This window comes from Lepidochelys kempii, chromosome 13 (assembly GCF_965140285.1).
Source record: "Lepidochelys kempii isolate rLepKem1 chromosome 13, rLepKem1.hap1, whole genome shotgun sequence".
NCBI lineage: Eukaryota > Metazoa > Chordata > Testudines > Cheloniidae > Lepidochelys > Lepidochelys kempii.
The window spans coordinates 31,335,992-31,361,158 of record NC_136392.1 but is presented as its reverse complement, the minus strand read 5'-3'; the positions used below and the strand labels follow the sequence as shown (position 1 = coordinate 31,361,158).

The 25,167-nt window shown below is 41.1% G+C and overlaps 1 protein-coding gene and 1 long non-coding RNA gene across 10 annotated transcripts in view; one reads left to right on the top strand and one right to left on the bottom strand.

The window, feature by feature from the left end:
- Window positions 1–19,200, bottom strand: part of RBM39 (RNA binding motif protein 39) — a 49,184-nt gene extending 29,984 nt beyond the window's left edge. For 5 of the 9 annotated variants that reach the window (XM_073309979.1, XM_073309986.1, XM_073309988.1 and 2 more), the window contains exons 1-3: window positions 18,964–19,200; window positions 9,599–9,662; window positions 7,751–7,800 (exon numbers count right to left, since the gene is read on the bottom strand). In XM_073309979.1, the coding sequence (XP_073166080.1) occupies window positions 7,751–7,800; window positions 9,599–9,649 (101 nt within the window). In that variant the 5' untranslated portion in view covers window positions 9,650–9,662; window positions 18,964–19,200. Of the gene's footprint in view, window positions 1–7,750; window positions 7,801–9,598; window positions 9,663–10,761; window positions 10,899–12,256; window positions 12,374–18,963 lie in introns of all 9 variants that reach the window. The other 4 variants (XM_073309980.2, XM_073309981.2, XM_073309982.2 and 1 more) reach the window with 4 other exon arrangements.
- On the top strand, window positions 18,601–24,554 carry LOC140897394 (uncharacterized). Its single transcript, XR_012154718.1, has 3 exons — window positions 18,601–19,402; window positions 21,507–22,011; window positions 23,786–24,554. It is a non-coding gene; the product is annotated as an uncharacterized LOC140897394 (long non-coding RNA).
- Window positions 24,555–25,167: the final 613 nt, after the last annotated feature.

Sequence of the window (25,167 nt, the reverse complement as noted above, 5' to 3'; positions counted from 1 at the left end):
GACCGAAAGGAGAGGAACAATAAGTCTGTCACACAATTCGATCCTTTCCATGTGTTTGGCTGCCCCTTCCCCCCAGAAAAACCCAAAACTTAGGCACCAGGAGCTGAAGACTGTCCTACTGTCTCCACAACAAACAGAACACTTCACAAAGCGATCACTCTATATCTGACCTATCAGTCCCCATCTTCAGAGGAAACCTGCATGACACTTTCAAAAGACGAGTCTGGGAGGTTAAATTCATAACTTCGCTAGTCAAAAATCACAGACTGAATACACACACTGGATTTATGGCTTATTACAACCACCTATAACCCACTAACAACCCCCCCCTCCCCCAATGACTGAAGGGGGATTAATGAGCTGCTTCACATTGAATGGTCCCTTGAAATGTGTTAACTATTGATGCTAAATCAATCTGTCCCACCTTGTGTTTAGCTGTGACACTCTGAGTACGTTTCCCTGGCATGAAAGAGAGCTTGTGTAAACTTCTCTCACCAACAGAAGTTGGTCCAATAAAAGATATTACCTCACCTACCCAGTCTCTCTAATAACCTGAGAGCGACACAGCAACAACACTGTAAATAAAAGATGTGGCATTTTAAAGGACAGTCAACTTAAAAAAAAATCACACTTTTTTTCAAGTTTTAGAAAAAAACAAACCAAAGTAAAAGTAAAACAGACTTCTTTAACAAAGAATATTTTTGAAGAGCTTTCTGTTAGGGCTGTCAATTAATCGCAGTTAATTCAAGCGATTAACTCAAAAAACTTAATTGCAATTAATCACAGTTTTAATTGCACTGTTAAAAAATAGAATACCAATGGAAATTTATTAAATATTTTGGATGGTTTTTTACCTTTTCATATATATTGTATTCTGTGTTGTAATTGAAATCAAAGTGTATATTTATTACAAATATTTTCACTGTAAAAATCAAACAAAAGAAATTGCATTTTTCAATTCACCTCATACAAGTATGGTAGTGCAATTTCTGTCATGAAAGTGCAACTTACAAATGTAGATTTTTTTTTTTGGTTACATAACTGCACTCAAAAACAAAACAAAGTCCACTCAGTCCTACTTCTTGTTCAGCCAACACTAAGACAAACAAGTTTGTTTACATTTAAGGAGATAATACTGCCCTCTTCTTTTTTACAATGTCAACAGAAAGTGAGAACAGACATTTGAATGGCACTTTTGTACCCGGCATTGCAAGGTATTTAAGTGCCAGATATGCTAACCATTCATATGCTCCTTCATGCTTCGGTCACCATTCCAGAAGACATGCTTCCATGCAGATGACGTTTGTTAAAAAAAAAAAGATGCGTTACTTAAATTTGTGACTGAACTCCTTGTGGGAGAATTGTACGTCCCCTGCTCTGTTTTGTTTGCATTGTGTCATATTTCACATTATAGCAGTCTTGGATGATGAGCCAGCACATGGTCATTTTAAGAACACTTTCACTGCAGATTTCACAAAAACCCAGAGAAGGTACCAATGTGAGATTTCTAAAGATAGCTACAGCACTTGACCCAAGGTTTAAGAATATGAAGTGCCTTCCAAAAATCTATGGGGTACAAGGCATGGATCTTGCTTTCAGAAGTCTTAAAAGAGTAACACTGAGGTGAAAACTACAAAACCCGAACCACCAAAAAAGAAAATTAACCCTCTGCTGGTGGCATCTGACTCAGATAAAGAAAATAAACATGGATCAGTCCACACTGCTTTGGATTGTTTTCAAACAGAACCCATCATCAGCACGGACGCATGTCCCCTGGAAGGGTGGCTGAAGCATGAAGGGACATATAAATCTTTAGTTTATCTGGCAAGTAAATATCTTGTGACGCCGGCTACAACAGTGGCATGAGAACACCTGTTCTCACTTTCAGGTAACATTGTAAATAAGAAGCTGGCAGCATTATCTCCTGCAATGTAAACAAACTTGGTTGTCTGAGAGAGAGACTGAACAAGAAATAGGACTGAGAGGACTTATAGGCTCTAAAATTTTAGATTTTATTTTTTAATGAAGTTTTTTGTACATTTGTAAGTTCAACTTTCATGATGAAGAGACTGCACTTCAATACTTGTATTAGGACAACTAAAAATACTATTTCTTTTTTGTTTTTTTACAGTAAAAATACTTGTAATCAAAAATAAATATAAAGTGAGCATAGTACACTTTGTATTCTGTGTTGTAACTGAAATCCATATATTTGAAAATTTAGAAAACATCCAAAAATATTTAAATAAATGGTATTCTATTAACAACAGTGCGATTAATCGCGATTAATTTTTTTAATCGCTGACAGCCCTACTTTCTGCGTGAGCATTTCAAAACACTAGTCTGTTTCACTCTTTCTTTCTTGCTGAGTGAAAGGTCCACAAAAGAGGGAGAGAAAAGCCATTGGGAGACAGGACAATTATAAAATCAAGACGAGAGATTTCACAGGAAGATCCAACGCAAACATTTTTTAGAAATGTTTAGATTTTATTGTATCCTTTTAAAACTACTCTTAAGTTATATCTCAGTCATTACACCCTCCTACAATCCATGCTCTCTAATATCTTCATGAAACCACCGAGAACTGGTAAGAGAACACAGCTGAAGTGACAACAACAATGGCCAGCTCTACATCTCCTTTACATCAGACAAAAAGTAGTCTCCCATCTTTTTCCACGCTTTGCCGAAATCAGCAACTGGACGAAGACCAACTGGCGAAAGCTGAACCCAGGCAACACTGAGGTGAGGATGGTAGTCAGAGGGAAGCACTTTGAACAACTCCACTCTTATAACATCCCCCTCTATCACTGGCATCCACCCTCGGATACTTACCTGAACTTGGGTGTCTTACTTCCACTGCTAATGAATGGCTATGTAGCCATCATCCTGACAACAGTCACTTGGATCTATTTACAGCCAGAAAATTGACCACATTCGCACAAAGATTCAACGACTGATCCACAGTCATGACTGCTGCAACTATCACCATCCTGGTCAGGTGGTCGGTAATATATCCCTACTGCTATATTCTTATTATTAGAGCATGGAATTACTATCCATAGACATTCTGTGGTATAGTTTCGTTCATTTAAGATTTTTACTTCATTTGATTCTACGCTTTAGCATATAGTGCCATTTCCCCAACCAGCACAACCTGTTCTGAAATATTTTGTACCCTAGTATTACTATGTCCCATTGATTATCCTCATTCCACCAAGTTTCTGTGATGATTATATCTATATTATCTCTAATGCTTCCTGGACTTCTCTCTCACCACTGTCCTCTCCCCTGGCCCGCACCCTCAGTACCCACCACAGCACAGGACTCAGAAGAAGGCCAGATTGTTTTTACAAATGTTTATACCATGAACACCGCTCTTAACTAAAGCTCCCCCTCCCCTCCGTCTGCTTTCCTTTTCCTCCCTTTGCTTCCCCAGCAACAAATCCACCCCAAAACAGAAGGAATCTCTCAATAATGCCAACCAGACAAATCTAATTATCTATAAAATGATTTTGCACAGAAAGAGCCAAAGGTGGAGGTGGAATAGAGTAATACCCAGCTCTCAATTACTGCTTTTCATCAGTAGATCTCAAAACACTTCACCAACCAGGTCAGTGAATTAACTTCTATCTTAACTATGGAGCAACAGAGCAACTAACCCCTCTTTTTAAAAAACAAAAAACAAACAATAAAAACCCCACACACACCCCATGCACCCCCTCCCCCACAACCAGGAAACAGTGAAACTAGCTATATGCAAAATACTGCCAAATGCACCAAGTAAAATGAAAGACAAGAGCAGCTTTAATCTTTAATTTACAGTAATCTTTGGTGTTATAAATAAAATCAGATAGAGGGAAGTATGATTTTTTTTTAAGTCAATAGTTGTTTGTACTAAAAGGACACTATCTTGGATTTAATCAAGAAACTTGCCTGCTCATTCCATTCTTTCATGTAATTAGGTGAAACTTGCTGTTTCTTTCTGTTTTAACAGAAATGCTACAGGCTCAATAGAAGGGGCATCAACCATAATGGTCTATTTTAAATTAATCATACTGGGTGAAAAATTGTTGTAGAACCGTTACTCAGAAGTGCTTTGGGGACCAAAAAGAAAACCTCGGAGGAGCAAAACCCACAGAAGAGGAATTTTCTCAAATAGCATATAGCAGCAGGATCAAAAGTGCAGACATGAAGCATGAATAAGAAATGAGAGATGCTGCAAAGTACGGACAGCTCGTCTGCTGCTGGTCAGAAGCAGTCATCAACCACTGCAACAGAACTGCTGACCATTAGCAACACATCCAAATGTATGAAATGACGAAGTGTGTCTCAACTGTTTCATCCTCTCCACCATCTTATTTACCTACATTTTCTGGCTTCTCAACATATTACTCTGACTTAGACAGAATCCCTATGAAACAATAATACATTTTCCTGTTTAATTTTCAAGCTAAAAATAATGCAATTAGGAAGCTTCCTCTCCATCCCCTCAAATGAAAATGCTACTACTCAAGGAATAGTACCGAACACTGAGTGGCCATGGATCCATCACTTCTACCCTCTCTTTCCCTCCCTCTCAAATACACTGCCTCACATTAGGCATTTTTTTTGAGTACATATGATCAAGCAGCATCTTCAACTAACAAAATATGGCCATCATTCCTAGCAGCTACTGCAATGTTTCACTCTCAACAGCAGCTGTTAAAGAGTTCAGAGCTTATTTCCAATGCTCTCAGTAGGGAAACTCCCCACCGTCCTTCACAAGTGTGTAGAACATGGCACAGAGCAAGAACACTGGGGAAGTATATGTTTCTGCACTTCAGAAAAACCCTTCCATTTAGCATTAGTCACTTTACTTCTCTGTACTGATGTTTCCCATCCCATCTTTTGACAATCTTATCTATTTAGAATGACTAAGTTCTTATTAGGCAGCGATGTCTTACTATGAATTTGGTCAAGGCATAATGCAATGAGGCCCCGCTCTAGGTAAGGGCCTCTTGGCACTACCATAATACAAAGAAGCTGCACATCCCATCACCATCCAGCTACTGCTGAGGCAATAATTAAAGCAATACCTCTGTTAGAAAAGTGAGGAATTGGTTTCATTAATCCAAAAAAACAAAAGACCACAGGCTTGGTCATTCAGAATCTCATCGGGAGCAGAAAAACTTAACACTATTTTCCAATTTTTTTTTTAAACTCATCACTTAAGCTAATACCCAAAATTGTTACAACTAAGAACAGACTAAAAAAACGTTTCCATATACTTTGTGCATTTAACAATATGGCAGTATAAACACTGTTCTGGTAGAACCATCCACAGATACAAAATTTGTATCTGCACCAGATCCGTGATTGGCAAACATGGCCCATGGAGGCGGATATCCAGAGGATATCCACAGATTTGCCAGGCTTTAATAGTTGGGTTTGTTTTTTGCAGTAGTGCCTATATTCATGTGGCACTTTCCAGACAGAGAAGGCATGATTTCAGTTCTGAGAAAATTAGTCTACCCCCATCAGTGATTTTATTCTATTGTCCAGGAGTCTCTCACGCTGCAACAAGAAACAAACGTCCTAAGACAGAAAAACGTGACAGTAATACTCACAAAATAGACAGAGGATCTCAGGGACAAGTTTTGTACCTGAAGTTGTTTAAAAACTGATTAGATTGAGTTGAGTGTCCCTTTATTTCTCTAGTGTGAAAGAGGGATGGACAAGTTGCTGTTATGCTATCTTACGTACAAAATGAGCTTTAAGAAGTCTTCTTACTCTTTGTCCAGTGAGGCAACGTTGGTCAAGAAAAACTGTGGCCTCAGATCACACTTTCACTCACACCTGTGATTTTAACAGTTAGTGGCAGCAGATGGTGGGTAGATCAGACAAACATGTTCCACCTACTGCTCCATCAGTTGGAAAAGCTCCATGCATGCCAAATCCTTAGCTCCATGGTATATTAATACTGTTAGACTTCCAAAGGACTGTTACACTTGTCGACACCAAACATGTGAACCACTCAGCAATGTGTTATATTTGCAGCTAGTCTTCAGTAAGTATAGCAAGCATTTTGTTCACAGAATGGCACCTAGCTTACAAGGAAGTCATTACTGTAGTGTTGGCCCAAGCTCCAGACTGAGACAGTGAAGGCTTGCTCATCTGGAAGTTGGATATTCAATCACTGTAAAGGACTACTGGCCTAAACTTGCTCTAGCCTGGTCACAAGTCAGAATTAATAAGACTCCTAAGTTATCAGTATCCTTCGGATTGTGCAGTGTGTTGTACTTGGGCAGGCTCTTAAGAGTCCCCTCTTATTTCTCTACCTTATCTCAGTTTTCAGCACCAAGGGACTTGGACTCAAACCAGACACATCTAGTTGAGAAATGCCCATACCAGCTGGGGATTCAGGTCTGGCTTTACAAAGCCCCAAAATACTATTCACCGTCAACACAGGCCATATGGAACCCCATAAAGTGCGGTTTAGTCAGAAGAGCATCTATATAAAAATGGCACTTTGACTCAGCCACAGCAATTATGGGACAGCAAGCTGGAGACTGTTCTAGCTCACACAATTGTTAAATTTCTAATGCAGGGCCACCTTCTGCTGTTACACAGGTAGCCGAATTTAACCCAATGTATACTTTAGCAATAAAGATATGCAATACAAAAAAAAATTAACTTTCAAATCCCAGACTGAGTTGGAGTTAGAAAATCTATCTTTTTACTTGTGACCGATGCACATTTGACCTTAGAGTCTGACACACCAACCTGAAACCCAATTAAGCCTTTTTTTAAAAGAAATATTTAAATGTGTCCAAATTTCTCTTCAGAACAGAGCCAAACTTCAGTTTTCTCCTACAGCAAATATCAAATATTTTAATCAAAATGTGTTTGTAATTTAAGTAATCTTATTTTACATATTTGAATTTTTAAGTGTTTTCTGTTCAACTCCAAATGCTTGAGAATGTTTTGTAAGGAAAGCTTTCCTTGGGTTTCTCTCATTGCAGAGAGCATGGTCTTTGCCTATACAGTAACTGGTTCAAAAAAAAAAAAAAAAAAAAAAAAAAAAAGCACAGTATCAATCAGGATACTGACCAGGTGGACATTATAAAACAAAACACATTGCTAAGTCTATCCTGGAGGAGATAAATACAAATAATTCTCTCTAGATTTGTTATACTTTGTACAAGTTTGGGATAAGAGAGAAGATTCATTCAAACAACAGCTTTTTACACACAATTCTAATTCAAGGAATAAAGTGTTGAAAGGAGTTAAAACTGTATTAGCCTGATACTGGCCAACACAAGTGACCACATTTCTATGAGCTTTCCCAGTTAGAACTTGAGGCCACTGAATTTCTCTGAACCACAAGTCCTTCAAATTCACATAATTAGTGCACAAATGTAATTACAATTATTTCAAAAATTAACCCAAAATATATGAAACTCACTGATAGCATAAAATGTTATGGGGACAGTGTCATTCTCTTTAAGCCCTCAAAACTGTTCTAGTTTAGTAGGGGCTGTAATCTGGATACATTTTTTTTTTTAAAGCACACTATTAATTGAAAATTTATACCACAGATATCAACTGTGTAAGAAGTATTCATATTTGTTTGGAATGCCATAAACAGCAAAAGACAAACAGAAGGATTTCCATTTTATTTTCTTGGACAGCACTACATACATTAAAAAGTAAAAACAAAGAATACTTGACACAGTTCCCTAAAAGTGTCAATATACAGATAAACACTTACTTCTTGCTGCGCTCTTCATGGCCATTGGCACTGCTCAATTTGTTCTCATCCTAAGCAGGGTTGATAGAAGAACATCGTGAGGACGAAGTGGTAACATTTCAAGTGGTCAAAGGGTAATGGGAATAGGAATAAGAAAATACAAAACAAAAATTTTAATACTAAATTACGTGTTTAAAGTTTAATATGGAAAGCTATAAAAATTTAAGTAGGCATGTTTAACCACTTTGCTGTTTACATTTAAGACATACAATTATAAAATACAAGAATTACAGTTTTTAAAAATATATTAAATTGTAGATACTTCCTTACATGATTTAGATAGTAAATTATCCTGTAGATTTCAGCACTCAAGTGGTTAAATGTTATTTCTATAAAATGTAAGAGGAAGTTTCAGGTTTAAGCATTTTTCATGTGCTATGATCCCTTTGATCAGTACCAAGGCTATATCTCTGCCTAAGCCCCAAGTGGCCATGCTAGCAGCCAGCCACTATCGATTTCTTGTGACCGATGCCATTCCTGAGATCTTCGCTCATTTTCGTTGGAGGGTTGTAAGAGCTTGATGCCACCTCTGTCACACATCTCGCCCTGAAGCAAACAGGGATTCACACTGCTTTAGTAACGTCGACTCCCAAGAAAGTCATCAAAAATCCACCAGTCCAGCCTAAACATTCCCTATTTCCATACCTGTTTACATGGAAAATATCCATGTTAAACTAGGACACAAGAATCTTAACATTACAAATTATGACTCTCTCCAAGATTTTACATAACTGCTAACTATTACATAAAACTAAATATACAGTGTTTAAAGCTTACAAATGCTCATCCGAAACTGATACCACATGGTTGTGCTAAACAGTCCAAAATAAACTAACAGTAGCTGTTATATTTATTCTATAGTTTAATCATTCCAGCTACACCATGAGTACAACTGCTAAATTATTTCAAGTTTATACACATTTCTTGTGAAACCAGTGCTAATGCATGCATAATGTTAACACTTTCACCACCAATTGGTGAAAAAACGAAAAAAAAGACAGTATACATTTGCTGCCTGTTAAGGAGACTAAGTACATCACTATTCTAGTCATTGAGACGTTTTAACAGAATTTTGTGTCAAAATTTGTATTTCCTTATTGAACAACTAAAACAGAAGAGTACAACAGCTATTTTTAGAATGACACTGCAGACTGTGATACTGTCTTTTACTTGTTAAGAATGTATCTATTCAGGGATCCAAGAATTTTGGAAAGTTCTTTCACTCAGCAATTCATTTCCATCTGCCCTGTTAAAAGATTAACCATCACCAGTCTTCTATGTTAAAAATAATGGTCAGACGCCTCTTGCACTGAGTAGACTATTTAAAGATTTACTTGCCATGGACTGGTGAAAAGGTTATTCTTGGAACCCTGCTATTTTCCCAAACACTGCATTCACCTTGTTGCTATACCAAACTGGAGCTGGCAATTTTAGGCGAGTAATTGTTTTTTTGTTTGTTTGTTTTTTTTACCTAGGGGACCACGGTACAGCGATACGTCACTCAATTACTACCTTATGATTGACAGTTCACACTGGAATCAAAGGTGAATTCATGGGAGTAGAGGTGAGATATCGTTAGGCAAGTCTACAAAGAGAGATAGATGGGCATTTATTCATCACGCTGAAGTGAAACTACTGCACAATATAATTACATTAACAGTATATATTTATTTGCAAGTTACATGTAATGCATCTCCAATAAGATAAATCATGAGGGCTCCAGGGATGTTAGTTTACAGTTCAGCAGTAGTTTCATGAATAAGGCTAAATTAAGGTAAGTACAACACCTCACTGGCACATTTTTCTCACCTTCTTGTAAGGAGCCTCAAGCATTGCTTCAATATCAATATCGTCAGCCATTTTTTCAAGACACCTGAAAGGAAAAGCAAAATTCATTAGATAGGAAAAGAGCCCATAAACTACATCAATTAATAGCTCCCAAGGCACTTGTACTTTTGGAGACAAGGCCAATGTTGGGATGACCCCAAATTCACAAAATGATTTTTAGTTAAAATGCATGCTATAGGCTTGGCAAGCTGGTCAATTGGCCACCCTCAAATACTGTTAAATATTCCATCAAGAATGCTCTGAGGCCTACCTTTTTGACTGCATCATGATGTTTGTTATCAGTTAGCAAGCCTATATAAATGTCTTTAATCAATCACTTTACTATACGCTAATGCCACATATTGGGAAAAAGGTGAACTAACTGAAAGCTGAGTATCTTGATTGGCTTGAATCTTCTAGAACAAACATTGTGCGCATGTATGAATGAGTATCTTTATTTGTATGCAAGGCCATCACTGCATACGGCAGTTTACAAACACAAGTTAAAAAATACTGTCCCTGCCCTGAAGAGCTAAACTGACTAGACAAATACAGAAATTAATCAAAAGGAAAAAAAGCGGGAGAAGGGTTCACAATAATTAAACTACCTCTCCAAACAAAGAGAAAAGATGTACTGCCATTAAGCTGCCTACCTAACGTAAGTGCATTTAAAATTTTTCTTTTATAATTCCCATACCGGGTGGATAAAAATCAATGTTTTTTTTTAATCAGTTTTTTATTTTAATCGGATTTTTTTGATAAAATGCTTTAAGGAAAAAACCTATCTAATGTTAAAGTGCGTTCTCGGGTAAAAATTCCCTAAAGGAGGACAGAGCTGTGACTAGGGACCCCTGGACTTCTAAGAGCTAAGCAGATCAAAGCAAGCATATGAAAGCAGCTAAGCTTTGATCAAAGCATGCATATCTATCACACTGAGATTTAATCTTCAAGACTCCTTATAAGAAATGGAAAGGGAGGTGGATTTTTTTTTGCTGTTTTTAAAATTAAACAGGCAGCTAGTATTGTTTTTAAAATTATTATGAAGAACAAGTTTAAGCTTTGTTGTAACGTGCGTTGTTTGCCTGGACTGCTCAAGACCCGACTGCTTGTGTAGGAGGAACTCTTTGAGTTGGCTTCTTAAATACCTTCATGCTGTTTCACATCTGATACTCCTTGATGAAACATAGGAGCCTTGTCTTATAACAGGCTTATTCAAAGTGATACAAGCTACGAAAGTGAGATCTCGGAAGAGTGTTGCCATTTTCATAATGTAATAAAAATACTGTAATGATAAATAAAAATTAATAATAGTGTGTAATAAGCATGTCAAAAACAATTTCTATTTCCAAGATCACAGCTTTTATAATTTATCCTCATGTAAAGGAGAAAACCCCTGGAAATACTCATTTTTAGGAAGGGGTTCATGAGACACGACATTTTAGTGAAAGGGGTTCACAGGTTGTTAAGGTTTGGGAACCACTGATTTAGGTTAATCTTTCTATCTACCCAATGGGACTCAGTGCTCAGTCTAGAAGATACCATCAGAGATTAGTTTTGCAGTTCTCAAACTGTGGATTTGTGTCTCCAGAGATAACATGCTTGTTAACAGCAAAAATGTTTTTAAATAAATAAATAGAGGTGAGAAACATATCTCAACTCTATTGTCCCGCTGCAAATTTTTGTACACAGAGTCAATCCCCTATCTCTCTCTAAAAGTGCCAAATTTCAAAAAGTTCAATGAATAGAAGATTGTTGGGGGCGGAATAGATCTGGACAAGGAGAAATCGTCTGGAGATCAATGTGAGAAGGGAGGGACAGGTAGTAGAAACAAAATTGAAACTGTGAGCAGCATATTCCAGAAGTCTTGAGGTCTTTCTGAGTGTAGCCATCATTGATTCGAGATCTACCATACCACTCTCTCATTAGAAGGGAAAAATCTATAATGGCAGCAGGCCGTAAAAGAGACCCAGTTTGGGAATATTTTAATGAAGTTCCTCTACTTGGGGGTAAGACAGGCATGTGCGCAAAATGCAAACAGTGCAACAAAGAAATACAAGGCCTGGTTGCCCGAATGAAATAACATCATGAGAAGGGTTCCTTTTCAGGAGGAAGCTGTGTTGAAGATGATGAAAGGAACGTGTCTGAACATGCAGGATCTTCAGGTTGGTAAACTTTTTTATTTCATACTTCTTTCTTAAGGACTGTCTGTCTTCCCTCTAGACTATTCTTGAATTCTCATGTTTGAGTAAAAAAATATACACCTCTACCCCGATATAACACGAATTTGGATATAACGCAGTAAAGCAGCGCTCCGGGGAGGCAGGGCGACGCACTCCGGTGGATCAAAGCAAGTTTGATATAACACGGTTTCACCTGTAACACAGTAAGATTTTTTGGCTCCCGAGGACAGCGTTATATCGGGGTAGAGGTGTAGCTGTTACTCTATGGTACTATAATTTTAGATGCAGTTGTGATAAAAAAAATAAATAGTTGAAATAGGCAGATCTTCCTTTTACAATTTCACCTTTAAAGTAGCACTGACTCTCAGTGCATGCAATGAGTAATAATAAATGAGCAGTATGGCAATAATAAATAACTGCATTGACTTATTTTGTTTAGGAGAATCCATCCTCAACATACAGGATTCTGAAGACTATCCACCTTCAAGATCACCATCATTTTGTATAGTTTCAGAGTTATCTGCCAATGATAGTCTTTCAGTCACATCATGTATGTCACATAGCCACAGTATATCACCTATAGCAAAAAGAAAAAAAATCTCCATCATCCAGAAACAACCAGAGATAAATTTGTGATAAGAACCAGCAGATTACAAAAAGGTAATTGATGAAAAAAATTGCCCAGTTTATGCAACGAACTCTCCTTTCCATATGACTGAGAACCCACACTTCATTAACATGGTTCAGTCATTAAGACCAAGATACAGTCCACCTAACAGAGCAGCTGTCGCAGGCAAATTGCTGGATAACATGTATGAAAGAGAAACTAAACTGTGTGCAAAAGGTCTACATGGTAAAATTGTTAACCTGAGTCTTCATGGGTGGAGCAAGGGCCACAATGCTACTGTTGTATGTGCTTGTGTGACAACAGAAGAAGGGAATGTCTTCCTTACAGAAACAATTGATACACCAGGAAATGCACACACAGCAGAACACTTACAAGAAGTAGCAGTAAAAGCTATAACAAACGGTGAAAAAAATTTCAAACGTCTAAAACACCGCTTGGTCACAGACAATGCTGCAAATGTTCCAAGACGAGAAGAAATTTAGAAGAGAGTCCCAAGCTAATAACATACGGTTTCAGTGATCATCTGATGTACCTCCTAGTCAAAGACTTCAGTGTTCCAGAAATAAAGGCTAATATTGTTGAAATTGCAAAATACTTCCGTAACCACCACTTTGCAGCAGCTGCTCTGAAAAAAGTGGGAGGAACTAACACTCCGACAAGACGTGCGATGGAACTCAGTAGTGGACTGTTCTGAGCACTGTATCAAGAACTGGCCTAATTGGATGACAGTTTGTGAACAAAATCGTGAAAAAATAGATGGCACTGTCACAGCCAAAGTTCTCAGCATTGGGCTTAAGAGAAATGTTGAACACATGCTGAGTACCCTGAAGCCTATTTCCGTAGCCTTGAACAAAATGCAGGGAAATAGCTGTTTTATTGCTGACACTGTTGAAATTAGGAAGGAACTGAGTGAGATCTTAAAAAGAGAAATATGCAATGACAGAGTTCAATTACAAGCATTAAAAAAACAAATGGGACAAGCATTATCTCCAGCTCATTTTCTTGCAAATATTCTCAATACTCAGTACCAGGGTCAAACCTTAACTGCTGAAGAAGACAAGCTGTCTATGACATGGACATCCAGCAATCATCCCTCCACAATGCCAACTATAATAAATTTCGGAGCGAAGGGTGAACCATTCAAGAAATATATGTTTTCCGATGTTTTAAATATATGTTTTAAAGAAAGTCACACCAGTGAACTGGTGGAAGTCACTTAAGCACTTGGATTCAGAGACTGTTGAAGTGATTATCTCACTTAACAGCAGTAGCTTCTTCTGCCGCTGTAGAAAGAATATTTTCTTCCCCTGGACTAATTCATTCCAAATTGAGAAATCGTTTGGGACCTGAAAAAGCAGGAAAGCTTGTTGTTCCTTTCCAGATTATCAACAAACAGGAAAATGAAGGTGAAGACAACTGAGTTACCTGCAGAAACCAATATTTTAAGTTTCTCATGTTGACCTGGCTGACACAGTCGATTTAATTTTTTTTTTAATATTTCATTTAACTATTTTAGTTAAAACAATTTTAACAAAAACAACCTTATTTTAAAAAACTTGAATGTTTAACTAAATTCAAAAATTCATATGCTTGTTTTGTTAAAATATTATGTTTGCTGTTGAAGAAAAAAATCCAGAACATTATTGGTTTAGTTAAATAAAACAATTTAAATATCTGTCTGGTGGTGTTCTTCTCCTAATACAGCATGGCAACAAAATCCTCCAAATATTAATGATTAACCTGTTGAACTGGAGATAGTTCACCTCCCAGTGACTTAATAAATACCTACTTCAATTACCTTTGGTAAATGAAATAACCAAACAATCATTCATTTTCTGATATAGCTGTAAAACTAATCTGAAAAGTTTTCAAAATCACTTAAAAAAATGTATAGTGTGTACTTTCCAAAAATGAAACCTACATCTATCTCTGGAGTTGTGAACAATATGTATTAAGGTTATAACAACTAACAAGAATGCACTTTTATGTAGAAATTCATGATTAAATCGAGTCTTCCTGTCTAGTAAATCCACCCTGTTGCTATATGTTTGTTTCCTGTTTAATTTCATTTTATTTTGTAATTGTTTACTCTTGTCCAAATTTAAATGTGAAGCTAACATTTCTAAAAAAAGTAGCAATTATTACTTCATTTTTTAAGAACTTTGTTTCATTGTTTCACATTTTCTGAGTTAAAATAATAATTAAATAACCCGTTTCTTGTAATTAGGCATATGTATCTAAGGCTAAGCCTACTGGAAACCATAGTCTTACTCACTACAGTTCCAATAAGTTAGCGCTTTCAAATATTTGACCAATTATTTTTTGGATCAGTCAATTGACCAACTATACATACTAATAAGGACCTTGTTAAAATGATACTGAATGAGAAACATCATATGGAGAAGAATCAGGAAGGAGTTTGCAGTGGGAACGTAACCTGCACACTGACAGTACAGAATGCGATATAAGCACCAGCTAAGTCATGGTTATGAATGGAAGATGAAGTTCAAAGAAAAGAACTACATGCCACCTGCTTCTTTATGAAAATGAATGTCAGAAAGATTCTCCCTATACCCAAATATGCTTATTTATTAGAAATTCAGGTCCTGCACCAAACTGAAGAACCAGTAGGGTTTGACACCACAGTTACCAAAAGAAGCAAGACCTAAACAACAGAGAAGGGACATGTATGCAAACTACTTAAAACTTGGATTTTTGCAAATGTCCAAGTTTCATAGATTTCAAGGCCAGAAAGTGCCATTATGATAATGTCTCACCTACTGTGTAGCACAGGCCAGCGAATTTGTCCATGTATTTCCTGCATCAAGCCCAATAACCTGCAGATGAACTAGAGCTTCTCTTTGATCCCTTAGCTCCCCATACTTTCTCCCCAGGTAGGTACTTTTAGACTGACCAAGTTGTCTCTTAAAACTTGCTCTTCTACAAGCTAAAATAAATTGAATTCCTTAAGTTACTCACTGCAAGGCAAGTGTTCCAGTCCTCATACTTCTTTTCTTCCCTGAAGCCTCCTCAATTTTTCCAATATCCTTTTTGAAGTGAGGATATCAGAACTGGACACAGTATACCAATTGCAGTCTCATCATATACAGAAGTTACCTCCCCATTCCTATGCCATATTCTCCTGGCAATTCACATCCAAGGATAGCATTAGCTCCTATCCACAGCATTTCATTAACAGCTCATGTTCAGTTAGTTATCCACCATGATTCCCTATATCTTTTTCATGTAAATACTTTCCAGAATACAGTCCCCCATCCTGTAAATATGGCCTATATGTTTTTTTTCTAAACATATATGCTTTTGCATTTACCAGTATTAAAATAAATTTGTTTATATCCAAGTTCCCAAGAGATTCAAATCCCTCAATGTTACCTATCCTTATCACCACTTCACCAATCTTTGGTATTATCTGCAAAGTTTATCAGCAATGATTTCATATTTTCAACCAGATCACTGACATGGAAATTGACTAGCATTGGGCCAAGAACAGATTCTTGTGGGACCCCATTAAAAACACTTCCTTTCAATTATTCCCATTGAAATGTGGACAAGGGTGATCCAGTGGATAGTGTATTTAGATTTTCAGAAAGGGATGGTCCTCTCATGATTGGCTGAACTGGTTAAAAGACAGAAAGCACAGGGTAGGAATAAATGGTCATCTTTCAGAATGAAGAGAGGTAAACAGTGGCGTCCCCCAGGAGACCAGGGCTGTTCAACATGATCTGGATAAATGATCTGGAAAAATGGTAGGTGGCAAAATTTGCAGACAATTACTCAAGATAGGTAAGTCTAAAGCTGACAGCTAAGAGTTACAAAGGGATCTCACCAAACTGGATGACTGGGCAACAAAACAACAGATGAAATTCAGTGGTGACAAACACAAAGTAATGCACACTGGAAAACAATCCCAGCTATACATACAAAATGATGGGGTCTAAATTACCAGTTACCACTCAAGAAAGCGATCTTGGAGTCATTGTGGCTAATGCTCTGAAAAGGTGTGCTCAGTGTGCAGCGGAAGCCAAAAAAAGTAACAGAAAAGGAAAGGGATAGATAAGACAGAAAATATCACAATGCCTGTATATAAATCTATGGTTTCCCCACATCTGGAATATGAGTGCAAATCTGGTCGCCCCATCTCAAAAAAGATATACTGGAATTTGAAAAGGTACAGAGAAGAGCAAAAAAAAAGATTAAGGGTATGGAATAGCTTCCATATGAGGAAAGATGAGACTGGGACTGTTCAGCATGGAAAAGAGACGATTAATGGGGGGGATATGATAGAGGTCTATAAAATCTGGACTGGTGTGGAGAAAGTGAGTAAGGAAATGTTATTTACTCCCTCCCATAACACAAGAACTAGGGGTCACCCCTAGTTAATAGACAACAGGTTTAAAACAAAAGGAAGTACTTCACACAACACATGGTTAACCTGTGGAACTCTTTGCCAAGGGATGTTGTGAAGGCCAAAACTATAACAGGGTTCAAAAAAGAACTAGTTAAGTTCCTAGAGGATAGGTCCATCAATGACTATTAAGCCAGGATAGGCAGGGATGCAACACCACGATCTGCGTGTCCCTAGCCTCTGTTCGCTAGAAGCTGGGTGCGGATGACAGGGGAGGGATCACTTGATGATTGCCTGTTCTGTTCATTCCCTCTGAAGAACCTGGCATTCGTGAAAGTCAGAAGACACGATACTAGGCTAGATGGATCATTGGTGGGGAACAGTTTCATAGACCTGAGGAAGAGCTCTGAGTAAACTCAAAAGCTTGTCTCTCTCACCAACAGGAGTTGGTCCAATAAAAGATATTACTTAACCCATCTTGTGTCTCTCATATCTTGGGAACAACATGGCTACAACAACACTGCATACAACTATAAAGTACCAAGTCAAACATTACAGAAATTATAGAGTTATCTTTACCAAATTTGTAATCTCATCAAAAATATTTTATTTATTTCACAATACCTATTTTCCATAAACAATGTTGAATGGCACCTATTAATTTAATGCTGGGATAAGAATAATAAGGACTCAACATTCCCATACTCTTCAATTGCAGAAACTCAAAATGACCTTCTGTAAGTCATCCAACCAGGGGAACAGTGAAACAAACACTTGTAACCTCCGATATTCCTATACAGAAAAAACCCTGAAGCCTTTTCAGGGCACCCAATCACAAAGCTGCAATGGGTACAAACCCTGCCTATACCTTAAGTATAATCTTTAATTGTAACCTGCAAATATTTTTTGTATTGTGCTCCTACCCTTTTTTTTGTTTCTTCATGATGTACAAAAGAGGCCTAGATGATGTTCCCCACCTTCAGTTTTCACCTTAGGAATTTCAGAAATATTAACTCTAGTCTTTTCTAGTTTTGCTAGAAGTCCTCTGTGAGGTCTCTGGGGTGTTTACTGTTGAGCTGTAATATCTTCACTGAACTGAATTCCCCAAGAAATACATGTATTTTCTTACCTGTTTAGTTAACATGGTGAGATACTAGTCTAAACAAAACAATCTGTAGTTTTCACACGTTACTATATCAAGAAAAGCACTAGGGTTGAGTGCAGCGTTTACCTCAAGCTACAAAGGTGTCAAAACTCCATTTGCCTTGCCTACCTAGGGTTAGGCAATATTAGTTAACAATGGATACAAATTTCAGAGTAACAGCCCTGTTCCTCTGTATTCGCAAAAAGAAAAGGAGGACCTGTGGCACCTTAGAGACTAACCAGTTTATTTGAACATAAGCTTTCGTGAGCTACAGCTACAGCTCACGAAAGCTCATGCTCAAATAAACTGGTTAGTCTCTAAGGTGCCACAAGTCGTCCTTTTCTTTTAATGGATACAAACACACTGTGCGTTCCTGGCCAAGGCCAGGCCAAACCTGCCGTTTCCCACCATGTTGCTACTGCAGTTCAATAGGTGGGAACAAAATACAATCATTTTAGACTGTCCAGCGTCCACTGGCTCAGCCCAGGTTTGGCGCCCACGGCACTCGCTCTCCCGCCGCCCCGCGCTGCCGGCCTAGAGCCGGAATTTATAATCCCAGGCGAGCAGAAACAACTTTCCAGAGAGCCCTTCGCGCAGCCTGTCCCCGCGGGGAGGCGCAGAACCCGCAGGCGGTGCCCCGTGCGCTCCCGGCCTTGGCGGCAGCAGCTGCGCCAGGGACGGTCTGGGCCGAGGCCCAGCTCGCCAACTACGCGGCTACGGGAACAAACAGCCAGGGCCCCGGCCAGACCAACAGCTGCGGCCTCCCCAGCACCACCTCCAATGGAGGGGGAGGGATGACAACCGCTGAGGCCCCACACCCCCGGGATTTCAGGCCAGGGCTCTCCCCGGGAAGGCGGGCCCCGCTGGGAAGACAACCTAGAAGCCTCCCGGAGAAGACTAGGTAAAAGGGCCCGGCCAGGAGAGGAGGCTCTGCCCGCGGCCCCCCACATGCGGCGGCGGGAAGGGCCCTCGGGCCGAACGCGGCCGCGGAACCGGACGGCCATAAGCGGGCGGGGGCCGCGCGATTACCTGCGCTGCTGTGGATTACGCTTCTTGCTCAGGTGCCCGGGATCCGGCGGCGCTAAGGACGGGGATAGGCCCAGCGGCAGCGAGTCCCTCAGAAAAGGGAATGGGGGGCTCGGATACTAAAGGCCGCTCCCGGCCAACTCTGGTAGCAGCGGCGACTGCTCCCTGAAATGGCGCCTGCCGCGTCTAGCTGCTTGGGAGCTCCGCGCACTCACACACGGGGCCGCCCAGAGCTCGCTGCACGGGCTCTCGCGAGACTGAGACAAAACAAACAAGGCTGAGCGCGTCCTTGACACACGAATGTCGCGAGACACCACACCCGGAAGCAGACTTGAACAATCGCGAGAATAAGGAATAGGCCCCGCCAAAGTGTGCTCGCCTGCCGTAGGCTCAAAGTCTCGCGAGATTGGGGTCTGCAGTAACCGCAATAGAAAGGTCAAAGGTGAAATTTGGATATTTAAACAAGAAGTAGAATTTATTACCGGTCTTCTCTCTTGGGTTGGGGGGGCGTTTTCAACGCTGGACGGGGGGTGGAGTCGGGTCAATGCTGGCACAGAGGGGTTCCCCCCCGAAAGCCCTGGGTGAAGGGGGGGGCTATCCCCTCCAGGAGCGCTGTGCTGGGGGGTCCCTACCCTGGTGTCGTGACTGTCGCTCAGTCATGCCCAGCTCTCTCTGCCCAGCTCTACTTAAGGCCTTGTTTACACTGGACCGTTTTCTGCCATGGCACTGCTATATAGGGTTGCCAAGTTTCTAACAGCACAAAACCCAAAGACCCCTGCCCCCTCTTCTCTGAAGCCCCTCACTCACTCACTCACTTTCACCAGACTGGGGCATGGGTTGGGGGGGGGGGCTAATGGGCTCTGGGCTGGAGGTGTGGGCTCCAGGGGGGCTAGAAATGAGGGGTTCAGGGTGAAGGAGAGGGCTGGGTTGGGGTGTGGGGGGATAAGGGCTCCAGCTGGGGTTGTGGGGCTGGGGATGAAGGGTTTGGGGTGCAGGAGGGGGCTCAGGGCAGGGGCAGGTTTTTGGGGTGGGTGCAGGGCAGGCTCTGGGAGGGAGTTTGGGTATGGGAGGGGACTCCAGCTTGGGGCAGGGGGTTGGGGTGTGGGGTCCCGGCAGTGCTTACCATGGCTCCGAGGAAGTGGTCGCCAAGTCCCTGCAGCCCGTAGGGTTCCCGGCCAGTGTAAGCTGTGGAGCTGACACCCAGGCAGAGGCAGTGTGTGGAGCTTCCCTGGCTGTCCATGAGCCTAGGCCGCAGGGACCTGGCAGCCACTTTTGGGAGCCGCATGGAGCCAGGGCAGGTAGGGAGCCCGCTGTAGCCCCAGGCCCTAGATGCGTCTCCAACTGGACTTTTAATGACCCAGTCGGCAGTGCCGACCAGACCTGTCAGGACCCCTTTTTGACCGGGAGTTCCGGTTGAAAACCAGACGCCTGGCAACCCAGTGCCACCATAGTGATTTCTCCCGAGCAATCCACATGTGGCTGCTATTGCTAGCAGGACATTGTCTCTCATCATCATCATCAAGGTGTATCGGCAAAAGACGTGTGACCCTGAGATAGGCATCCCAGTGTCCCCTACGCCAGTAGGGTTGCCAGCCCTCCTGGATTGGCCAGGAGTCTGCCGCAATAAGCCTCGATCTCCCAGTGGCTACTGAAAGCAATCCAGGAGATTTTAATAGGCTGTTAAAAGTTGAGCTCCCTACCTGCCCTGGCTTCGCACAGCTTCCAGAAGCAACTGGCATGTCCAGCTCCTAGGCGCAGGGGCGGCAAGGAGGTCTCCACGTGCCACCGCCGCCTTGAGTGCTGACTTCACAGCTCCCATTGTCCTGGACGGCTGCCTGGCTGCCCCTGAACCTAGGAGCCAGACATGCCAGTCGCTTTCAAGAACCATCTGAGGTAAGTGCCGCCCAGCCGGAGCCCACACCCCTTCCCTGCCTTGAGCCCCCTCCTGCACTCTGAACCCCTTAGCCCCAGCCCAGAGCCCCCTTCTACACCCCAAACCCCTCCTCCCTGGCCCCAGCCGGAGCCCCCTCCCCCTTCCACACCCCAACCGCCTGCCCCAGCCCTGAGCCTCCTCCCACACTCTGAACCCCGTGGCCTCAGCCCAGAGCCCTCTCCTGCATCCTAAACCCCTCATCCCTGGCCCAACCCCAGAGCCCACACTCTCAGCCGGAGCCCTCACCCCCTTCCACATCCCAACCCCCTGCCCCAACCTGCTTAAAGTGAGCGAGGGTGAGGGAGAGCAAGCAACGGGGGGGGGGGAGTGCAGGTTATGGGGGGCAGGAGGCGGGGCAAGGGTGTTTGGGTTTGTGCGATTAGAAAGTTGGCAACCCTGTATGCCAGCCTCTACCTCACTACCTCTTGGAGGATACCAGAGACAGGATCCTATAGTTGCTCCAAATCTTGTACAAAGGAGGTCAAGTAAGGTGTCTATGGAAAGGATGTACTTTGCTGGTTATGATTATGCTGTCTGTATGTCTGTATCATTTTTGTATGTGAAGTTATGAATATTGGCTACATATTTGTATCTCGATGTGTTTGATTCTTAGGAGCATCAGTGAAGCATTTGGTAAGCTTCTTGAGAAAGGACTATTCTGAGTAAGTGCCCAGTCAAGAAACACTTAACTGACAATGGACTTTGGGAGACGCCAATCCACATCTGAGCTTTCCTGCGAACGTTCAAACTAACATGTAAACAATAGCATCAGCCTGCAAAAAGCTGAATCATTCATGGACATGTGACTTGCCCAGGTGGCTACAAACTCCATCTTGTTGCTGTGATTTTGCACAGAAGAACAAAGGGGTTTCTGCCCACAAGAGAGAGAATATAAAAGGCAGTGGAAGCCTCTCCCTTTTGTCTTCAGATGGCTCAAGAAATGGCCTTTCCACCCCAAAGGGATGCCTGAAAGAAACTGGAACAAAGGACTGTAACTACGGGGGTGTGAGTGATTGCTGGAACCAGGCCATAAAACACAATGTTGGTCCAAAAAGGATTTGGCCCAGACTAGGAAGGAGTTTAGTCTGTGAAAGACGCTTACTGGAACATCTCTGAGGGTGAGATTTACCTGTATTCAGTTTCCTACTGTATTAGGCTTAGACTTGCGTGTTTTGTTTTATTTTGCTTGGTAACTTAGTTTGTTCTGTCTGTTATTACTTGGAACCACTTAAATCCTACTTTTTATACTTTTGCTTATTAATTATCCCAAAGTAATTAATAACCGGGGGGAGCAAACAGCTGTGATTATCTCTCTATCAAGTGTTATAGAGGGCGGACAATTTATGAATTTACCTTGTGTAAGCTTTATACAGAGTAAAACAGATTCATTTGGGGTTTAGGCTCCCAGAAAGACTGAATACTAGGTGCTGGGAAAGTCCTTGTTAACTGAAAAGCCCCTGGGCTAAGTGAATCTTATTTTCTGGGCAGAAGGGCTGTAGTTGGTCTGTGCTATAGCTGACTGGAGTGTCTAACTCAGCAAGACGAAAGGGGGAAGCCTTCTCTGGCAGGGGGTTTTGTTCTCAGTGATATCCCAGCACATCTAGTGACAGTCTTGCGGGAGTCTCTGTGACCAAACCTGTCACAGGGGGCACTTCTTCAAACCCAGTGAGTGGTAGGGGAACTTTAAGGATAGTGTAATAAAGACTGAAAAACTTATTACAGGCAATAGTGATCTTAGCAGATATGACTTATGATGGTATCGAAGGTTCACAGACTGCAGCTGCTTAAGAGTCTGTGTTCAGCCAGAGCTGTATGGTACTGGCCTCTTTGTAGCAACGATCCCCTGAGAGGTCCTTTCAGAATGGAGTAAGACGGTACCCTACTCTGGTGGGAGAAACAAGGCTGGTCTGCCTAGAAATGTCCAGGCAAAGATCAAACAGTATTTGCTTGAAAAGTTCAGTGAAATCCCAGAGGACTGGAAAGCTATGTGGGCCAAGATAAATGCTCTTCTGCACTATTGGCAGAGGGCCCCAGTGACTGCCTGTGCAAGCTCACCGCACATTGTTTCTGCCTCTTTCCTGAATCTAAACACAGCATGCAAGTAATGTGTTTTGGACTTGAAAGCCTGCATCTAATCAGTTTACGATGCATTTTCTGCAAATGCATGTTTGAATACTCATTGGTCTGTGTGTAGCTTAAAGTTAGTGCAAGTGCTTTTTTTCCTATTTGCAGAATTTTGTTTGGTTACGGGGTAGGCATTGCCTGCAAAAGTATGTACTTTCAATGCTTGTTTGCAAAGTATTGGCAAACATATGCATTTGGGAATACTTGTTGGCGGCTTTTTCCTATTTTCTTTCTGTTGATTTTGGCTAGTGCTGCCAGTTTGTGCTCTTCAAATAAATAGGCCACTTTTAAACAGAATGTCTTTGTTCACTGTCCATTCACAGTCAGCTGCCCTTTTGAAAGGGGAAGGGGCCCTGGAGAATGTAAAATAAAGGCATGCATTAATGGGCATGAAGTCACAACATACCTTAGTCCCGAATCGCTAATCCGTTCACTCTCCAAGTTCAGCTGAGTCTCAAAGAGGTCCTGGCTCTCGAGCAGCCTGACATCATCTATGTCCCTCACCTCAGTCCGCAGGTCCCGAGCTTGCAAGTCTGGCCACTATCACGGGCCAGTTGGTGAGGGGATCCCTGCTCAGTTTGGCATCACACTGCACATAAGAGCAGTTCTTGGGGGAAGCACCAGACTTTGTTACCCTCCTTTTTTGTCTTCTGTTAAACCTGCCGCAGTTCCTTCCCTTTGCCTGGCTTTGTCTCTCATCCTTGCTGTATCCAGGCTTCTGTCTGCATCTCCTTTGCAATATCAATGTATACATCTTTGTCCCTGCAGGAATTCTACAGCTGTGCCTTCACTGCTGACCTCCCCTCAACCCCCACCTCCCAGCCAAGGAAATCCAGGACATCTCAGCTGGAACTGTGCTTATATAGATACACTTCATGAAGAAACAGGTGTTTCCAGAAAACACTGGAGATTTTAAGTAAGAAGTGAACTTCCAGATGTGAGACTTCTGAGCTGCAGGGCTCAAAAATTTAACCAGAGGTCCCTGCTGCAGTGACAGTTGAATTGTGCGCTTGTTGCTGGAAGACTGTGTTTGCTGGTACAGGTACATCTGTGTCCATACAGGCATTTTGTCAGCAGCACTATCCTACTAGAGGATTTCATCACTCAGGGAACTGGTTTAATTTTACAAGTAAATTTTCAGAGTTTTGTCAGCAGGACTCAGTTTTGAGCGTGGATGCATGTAAGCTGTGCTGACAGAATTAAAATTTGTAGCTAGTTTTACCTGACCCAGGATACTATGTGAAGTGTTTGGCATATCTTCTGTTAAAGTGGCACTTAATAACAGAGATGTGTATGTGTGTGTATATAATACAATTGATCAGAAAGCCAGGATCACTGTAGTACAAACATTCTGAGCCAAATCAGAGTTTGTAATATATGACCTTGCAGGATCTGTATTTAATGTTCTTACAAACAACATACGTTTTAACTTTCAGTGCATGAGTAGTTTCATTAAAAATAGAAGTTATGTATACATATGTGTCTTCAAGATTGTGACCATAACTTCTCGTTCTGGACAGGAAGGGCAAAAAACCAAGTCCCCAAGGTTCAGATGTGTCTGATATTTCTGTGAAACAATCATTCCATTGATAGGTTAACCTCTTTTGGATCAAATTTTTATAGTTTTTCATGTTGGCATTATAGACAATTTGCCAAAAGCTGTATACTCTGGACAGTGCTCAGAACATTAATGAGCTCCGACAATGACATTTTTACAATAATTAAGTGTCTTGTCATATGGGTAAAAAAATGTAAAATTATTTTAAAAAATGAGATAACCAAGGTTGTCATTTTTACCCATGGCAGGAAGCCACTGAGAAAAATTAAAACCTGGCTATTTTCAGAGACCATGCATATTAAAACGCATTCTAGTTCCTCAATATTTTGAGGAATGGCAGAATAAGCATCTAGAAAGAAAGTAGATAGTGCACAAGAAACACTTTTTTAATAAATTTTAAGGCTAGAAGGGCCAATTCTGAGATCTATCCTGATCTCCTATATAGCACAGGGTAGAGAGTTTCACCCAGTGGTCCCTGCATCAAACCCCACGGCTTGTGGTTGAAGTAGAGCATCTCATTTAGGAAGACATCCAATCTGGATTTAAAGATTGCAAGGTACAAAGAATCCACCACTTTGGTAAGTTGTTCCAA